This window comes from Salvelinus sp. IW2-2015, linkage group LG15 (assembly GCF_002910315.2).
Source record: "Salvelinus sp. IW2-2015 linkage group LG15, ASM291031v2, whole genome shotgun sequence".
Taxonomy (NCBI): Eukaryota; Metazoa; Chordata; class Actinopteri; order Salmoniformes; family Salmonidae; genus Salvelinus; species Salvelinus sp. IW2-2015.
In genome coordinates, this window is record NC_036855.1 from 34,329,895 (window position 1) to 34,337,809 (window position 7,915).

Below are 7,915 nucleotides of genomic sequence, written 5' to 3' on the forward strand. Positions count from 1 at the left end.
TCCCCCCCCCCCCCCCCCGTTCCATCTCTTATCTCTTCCGTGCCTTGCCCAGCGAGTCCGTGTGAGCTGCATTGTCGTCCTGTGGATGAGCATTTCTCGAGAAGATGCTGGTGCTGTGACAGATGAACTCCCTGCTTCATGAACAACAACTCCAGAAGCCTCTGTGTCAACGGAGTGTGCAAGGTAGTGTGGCTGGGTAAGAGAGTGAGACAGGGGAAGGGGGAGGGTGGAAGAAAGTAGGTATTATGCTGCGTTCATAACCATGTGGGAATGTGGTAATTACCAGTTGTGAAGGGTAAAAAAGTTGGATGCATTCACGTTTTGAACACGTTGAGAAGTGCCGATTGGCTAATGGCAAACACCCTCTTCAACCATAAACTAGAAGTACAGCTATCATGCTTGTAAACAAATGATAGGTGTTAAAACCCATATTAAAGTATGCTTTTTATAAATAATGTTTGGTTGTTTGCATTAACTGCTGAGTCATTTCCTTAGTAGGTGACGTCAGAGGTCAGCGTGTGGGAGAAGTCGGCGCCTCAGGGATGATAGATGAGTTTTCCACAGTATTTACGATTTGGAAGGATTTTTTTCCCCAGTCGTATGCTCATATTTACCAATTTACGAGATGTTATGACCGCCGCATAAGTCCTGTCTCTGCAAGGAGAGAGCATGGGGCCTGAGATAGATTTAAGATAGGGTCTATGCCTGTTGGAGTTGAGAGGGAATCTGTTCGTTGTTTTCCTTCCGTCTGTGTATCTCTGTGTGTACCTGATCTGATTACCTTGAATCTTTACCTTATCCGTGTGTGTGTGTGTGTGTGTGTGTGTGTGTGTGGTGTGTGTGTGTGTGTGTGTGTGTTGTGTGTGTGTGTGTGTGTGTGTGTGTGTGTGTGTTTTGTGTGTGTGTGTGTGTGTGTGTGTGTGTGTGTGTGTGGTGTGTGCGCACGCATGCATAATTCTTGACCTGTGTGTGTAGGAGGTGGGCTGTGACTATGGTATAGACTCTAACGCTGTAGAGGATCGTTGTGGAGTGTGTGCTGGGCGATGGTTCCTCCTGTGAGACTGTCCAGATGACCTTTGATGGGGGGATGGCTTCGGTGAGTCTCCTATCTCCTTCCTAAATATCTCCCTGAGTTCTCATCTCTCCTCCCATACCCCCAAAACATCTCCCACAACGTCTTCACGCACTGTTACAGGATTGTCATTGTGTTGTTGCCATGTGGTTGTCATGGCAGCGCTCTGTATGGGAGTATACAGCTGTTTATTCTGCTGTTTTTGGCAGCTACCCTCCCATCGCCTGTGTGTGTGTGTGTGTGTGTGTGTGTGTGCGTGTGTGTGTGTGTGTGTGTGTGTGTGTGTGTGTGTGTGTGTGTGTGGTGTGTGTGTGTCAATCCTCATAGATGAGGTGGATGAAAGCCATTCTCTTCTTTCTAGCTATTTCGTGTTGTGCTAATGTAGAATAAAGGCGTATGCTATTTGTCGTGCATTGATTGTGTCTGGTGGAAGTATGCAGGAGTGTGATTGCGGCGTATTTCCGCATAGAATAAAGATCATGCCTAGGCTTTCTCTCTGATGATACCTCGCATCATACCAAATGCTTTCCAACCCTAGGCTACTGGAGTCATAAAAAGTCTTAGCCAACTTCCCGTATATTTTACTTACCAGACTGATTGGCTGGCTTTGCCATTAGTTTACTTAACAAGGTTTGTTGGACTGTGATATGCCATGAAAAATCATGTTGTATTTTTCTGCATTTACAAGAAAGGAATTGTTGCATTTCTGTACTGTAGCTTCCAAAATATGGTTAACAATTGAGCGACGGAGTGCCAGCACTGGCTGCGCTGTGTGTCTGTGGTTTGACTGTGTCTTCATAATTTGAGTAGTGTCGCCATCACGCTTATGGTGTCACTTGCCATGCCCTCGTTTTGCAGGATTTGTCAGCACACGACTATCTACATATCTATTCTGCGAGCATTCTGTCTCAGATAGTCGAGAGGACTGACCTTGCACTCTCGTGCCTCTTCCTCACTTCTTCCGAAACAAACACCAGGACACGTGCACTCAAAAAATACCTTAGATTTGAATTAGGTTCTTATTTACTAGAGCCGGATCATGCGATTTCTCATGACATACTAATAGATCTGTCATCATCTACCTATGTCTATCTAAGCAATGCCCTATTAAAGATATCTGCTCCAAATGTACAACAAACATTAGTTGTTGTGCATTTTCGCTACCATAAAAACTTACAACATTTGTCTTAAATCATCGCTTGACTAGTCTTCCCTTGAACTCAATACAACCCTATTGGCTATTATATAAGTATTATATATGGAGACAGTCTTTAATATGAGGTGTTCCCAAGTTTCTGACTGAAAACAAGTAATAGTGTTACTCATGAACTGATCCGCAAAATGGTAAATGGGCGTCCTATTCTCATGACGCGCGCTTTATTGAGCGCTGTATAGTCATCATCTACAATTCTATGTTATATGGAAAGAGTCAGTACAATTTAACCTGACATACACTAAACAGCTACGTAAACAAACTAGGCTCGGATAGATCCATAAGAATCTCTCCTCTTTTCGGGGGGGTTTGGATCAGTGGAAGTATTGAAACATTTGATTCCCTTTTCAGTTTTTGAATAGTATTGGAAATGCATGTATATGCTGCCCCCTGCTGCTAGATACATATAATCACAACTCTTGGAATGATGAGGCCTGTGTATATATACGTGTGTGTCTCGGTGTGTTTACTGTGGTATGTGTGTGTGATGATTTTAGCTCTTACATAGGCTGGCCACAGGGACCCACTCGTAGAGTTCGTTCTGGTAGGGCACTGTGTCAAATTCACTACACAGCATTTCTCTGAAGGTGGGTTTGGCGTTTTGGCATGGTTTGGTGTTACAGATATGGTAACGCCTCCTCTCGCCTGTACAGTACTTCCCACCAAACTCTGGTCTGAGGGAAACAAAGGACCACACATTTTAATCAAATATGGAAAGAGGGGAGGTGGAAAAAGGAAAAGAGGGAGGAGGAGATGGAGGAGAGAATAAGCGAGGATAGGAAAGGAGGCAGATGTGGGATCAGTTCTTACTTGGGGTGGTTACACTCCCTGTGAGCAGACTGCACCCCGGCCCCACATGTCCTGGAACAGTGAGACCAGCTACTCCACTGTCCCCAGTTCCCATTCACTGTCTCCGGTAGCTTCCCTACGATAACACACTCCCCTGAGATACACCACTGACAGAGAGAACACATACACACATAAGAGAGGACATTCTAAACACCATCGCAAACTTGCCAGTGAAACAGTGCCCCGCAACACACACACGTACAAACACACAGATACACACAGCCTCAACCTACCTTCTCAGGGCCACAGGTAGTGCCATCTATGGGGGAGTCCAGTTTAGAACGACAGGACCCATTCACTGAACACCACAGGATCTGGCACACATTCTAGAAGGAATACAAACCCAGGCTAAGTAAGTTCCCATCCAGACTAGGAACTGGTGGTGGTGTGTATGTGTGTGTGTAACTCACGTTGATTTCGTGGCAGTAGGTGGCATTGGGGCCGTACTGTAGTTGGCAACAAGACAGGGAGAGGACAGACAGACAGCAGACAGGGAGAGAGACAGACAGACAGCAGACCAGGGAGAGAGACAGACCACACAGACAGCAGGACAGGGAGAGAGACAGACACACGAGCGAAGACAGGGAGAGAGACAGGACAGACAGCAGCAGAACAGGGAGAAGAACAGACAGACAGACAGGACAGACAGACAGGGAGAAGAGACAGACAGAAGCAGACAGGGAGAGAGACAGAACACACAGACAGCAGACAGGGAAGAGAGACAGACACACAGACAGCAAGACAGGGAGAGAGACAGACACAACAGACAGCAGAACAGACAGAGAGACAGACAGACAGACAGACAGGCAGAGAGACAGACAGACAGCAGACAGGGAGAGAAGACAGACAGACAGCAGACAGGGAGAGAGAACAGAGACTCACTCTAGGAAGCGTGTGATGTAGTCTTTTGGAGCAGGAGGACCAGGTAAGTGGGGAGGTGTCGTACATCAGCTGTCTGGACATGATGAAGGGTTGTCTGCCGTCCAGCTCACAGTCATTCCCCTGACCATCATGGTGGATCCCAAAGCTGAGGAAAACAAGATAGATGGTCCTTTTGTAATTTGATCTATCAAGCAATAGGCTTAGATACGAATTCTTAGATAGTCTGACTTAGATCGAAGTAGAAATCGGTGAGAACACAACACACACAACACAACAAACCTGTGTCCCAGCTCGTGTCGTGGTGAAGTACAGGTAGTCCGCAGTCTTCGTTGATGTGCAGCTACGGTAGGCTGGACACATCCCTACAGATGGGACAGACCAAGGGTCCACACGGCTCGTTGACCCTGCACAGATGTCCTTCCTGTGGTCGAAATTCACACACACACACACACACACACAACACACACACACACACACACACACACACACACAACACACACACACACACACAACACACACCACACACACACACACACACAACACACACACACACACACACACACACACACACACACACACCACACACAGGACCTTAGCATCGTCATACACAATCCACAGTTGACAGTGTAGTAATGGTGTTCATGTGCGTACGGCTGCAGTCTTGCCTGGTGACCAGCACTGCCACGTCGTGGTGAGCAGGTGTGTGTCACTTAGTGGTTGAGTTCTTCTGCCAGCACAGAACGGCCAGAGAAGTGTCTGCATGGTGGATGATCTCAGCCCTTTCTAAAGTGACAACATGAACAACACCATCATCATAGAGGCACAGATAAAAAGGCAACACGACACATCAGCTGAAGACTGGATGTTTGAGTTGTTTGATATTGTTGTCCAGAGCAGTTTACAAGAGCAATTAGGGTTAAGTGCCTTGCTTAGGGCACATCAACATCATTTTTTCTAGTCAGTCATGGATTTGAACCAGCGACCTTTCGGTTTACTGGCCCAAAGCTCTTAACTGCTAGCTAGCCTGCCGCCCAGGTGCACTCCTCTATATGAATTATGTCAATCCTAAAGTTTAGGATATATGCAACAGACATCAATGCTGGGCTCTAATTGCTAACTGGCTAGCAAACCTAGCTGGCTAAAAACCTGTTAACTTGCCCAGTATGGTTTAAGAAAGCACTGGAAGAAAGAAAAGGTCTGGATAGTAGCTCAAAAGATGGGATCCAAAAGGCCTAATACAATTATCTGGTGCTCCTATAGACTACAGTTTGGTGCTCTGAACTTTTTTTGCCAAATGAAAAAGTTCAAATTAAAAGCCTTCATCGTATGTCTGGGTTAACGTGAAGTGTTGATTACCTCCTCGCCCTGCAGGAGGATCAGGCGACCAAGTGGAGTGGGATGGCATTTCCATACTGGTCATGGAATATCCCTGCCACCTGAATAGACACACACACACACAACACACACACACAACACACACACACACACAACACACACACACACACACACAACACACACACACAAACACACACCACACACACACACACACACACACACACACACACACACACACACTGCTGTCATGACATGACACTGTTGCTGGTGTATGTCTGTGTGGACGGAGTGTCAGTAAAGGGTGATCCTCCCTACTCACCATGTTCATGATGGTGAAGATGTAAGACTCAACGTTGTCACTGCCGTGGTAGTCGATCAGTTAGTGTCTGCCACCACCTGGTCTCTACCCACCTTCAAACAGGACAGAGAAACACAAAGAAAGAGAGGTCAATTTCAGTACAGCGATGATCAAATCAAATCAACAACAGGTGTAGACCTTACAGTGAAATGCTTACTTACAAGCCATTAACCAACAATGCAGTTTTAAGAAAAATACCTAAAAATATAATAAATAAAAAGTAACAAATAATTAAAAGAGCAGCAGTAAAATACAATAGCGAGGCTATATACAGGGTAATGATCGACCGATTAATCAGAATGGCCGATTATTAGGGCCGATTTCAAGTTTCATAACAATCGGAAATCGGGATAATATATTATTTTACACCTTTATTTAATCTTATTTAACTAGGCAAGTCAGTTAAGAACACACTTCTTATTTTCAATGATGGCCTGAGAACGGTGGTAACTGCCTCGTTCAGGGCAGAACTGTAACGCTCGTCGTTAGGTGGAGAGAGAGAGGACCAAAGCGCAGCGTGGAAGTGTTCATGTCTTTAAAACAACACGGAACACTAACAAAACAATAAACGAAGAATAACGAACAAACAGTACCGTGGCGAACAACACTGACACGCAACAAACACCCACAAACCAAAAGTGAAACCCAGGCTGCCTAAGTATGATCTCAATCAGGGACAACTGATGACAGCTGCCTCTGATTGAGAATCAACCAGGCCGAACACAAACCCCAACATAGAAAAACACACATAGACAGCCCACCCCAACTCACGCCCTGACCATCAAATAAAGACAAAACAAAGGAAATAAAGTCAGAACGTGACAAGAACGACAGATTTTACCTTGTCAGCTCGGGGATTCAATCTTGCAACCTACAGTTAACTAGTCCAACTCTCTAACCACCTGATTAAATTGCACTCCACGAGGAACTGCCTGTTACGCGAATGCAGTAAGCCAAGGTAAGTTGCTAGCTACATTAAACTTATCTTATAAAAAACAATCAATCAATCATAATCACTAGTTAACTACACATGGTTGATGATATTACTAGTTTATCTAGCGTGTCCTGCTTGCATAGAATCGATGTGGTGCGTATCGTTGCTCCAATGTGTACCTAACCATAAACATCAATGCCTTTCTAAAATCAATACACAGAAGTATATATTTAAACCTGCATATTTAGCTAAAAGAAATACAGGTTAGCATGCAATATAACCAGGTGAAATTGTGTCACTTCTCTGCGTTCATTGCACGCAGAGTCAGTGTATATGCAACAGTTTGGCCGCCTAATTTGCCAGAATTTTACGTAATTATGACATAACATTGAAGGTTGTGGAATGTAACAGGAATATTTAGACTTATGGATGCCACCCGTTAGAAAAATACGGAACGGTTCCGTATTTCACTGAAAGAATAAAGTCTTGTTTTCGAGAATGATAGTTTCCGGATTCGGCCATATTAATGACCTAAGGCCTCGATTTCTGTGTGTTATCATGTTATAACTAAGTCTATGATTTGAAGACAGTCTGACTGAGCGATGGTAGCAGCAGCAGGCTCGTAAGCATTCATTCAAAACAGCACTTTCGGTGCGTTTGCCAGCAGCTGTTTATGACTTCAAGCCTATCAACTCCCGAGATTAGGCTGGTGTAACCGATGTGAAATGGCTAGCTAGTTAGCGGGTGCGCGCTAATAGCATTTCAAATGTCACTCGCTCGAGACTTGGAGTAGTTATTCCCCTTGCTCTGCATGAGGTAACGCTGCCTTCGAGGGTGGCTGTGTGTCGTTGTTTCTGGTTCGAGCCCAGGTAGGAGCGAGGAGAGGACGAAGCTATACTGTTACACTGGCAATACTAAGTGCCTATAAGAACATCCAATAGTCAAAGGTTAATGAAATACAAATGGTATAGAGAGAAATAGTCCTATAATTCCATAATAACTAACATCATAAAACTTCTACCTGGAATATTGAAGACTCATGTTAAAAGGAACCACCAGCTTTCATATGTCTCATGTTTCTGAGCAAGGAACTTAAACGTTAGCTTTCTACATGCACATATGCACTTTTACTTTCTTCTCCAACACTTTGTTTTGCATTATTTAAACCAAATTGAACATGTTTCATTATTTATTTGAGGCTAAATTGATTTTATTGATGTTATTAATATAAGTTAAAATAAGTGTTCATTCAGTATTGTTGTAATTGTTCAT

The 7,915-nt window shown here is 44.4% G+C and overlaps 1 protein-coding gene across 1 annotated transcript in view; it reads right to left on the reverse strand.

Annotated features, from left to right (window-relative positions):
- The window catches only part of LOC111974367 (A disintegrin and metalloproteinase with thrombospondin motifs 12-like), a 46,301-nt gene that overhangs the window by 12,197 nt on the left and 26,189 nt on the right, over positions 1 to 7,915 (reverse strand). The window contains 10 exon segments of the mRNA XM_070447356.1: positions 2,790 to 2,959; positions 3,096 to 3,241; positions 3,368 to 3,460; positions 3,545 to 3,596; positions 4,017 to 4,042; positions 4,044 to 4,161; positions 4,296 to 4,378; positions 5,402 to 5,452; positions 5,671 to 5,732; positions 5,735 to 5,762. Coding sequence (XP_070303457.1) covers positions 2,790 to 2,959; positions 3,096 to 3,241; positions 3,368 to 3,460; positions 3,545 to 3,596; positions 4,017 to 4,042; positions 4,044 to 4,161; positions 4,296 to 4,378; positions 5,402 to 5,452; positions 5,671 to 5,732; positions 5,735 to 5,762 — 829 coding nt within the window.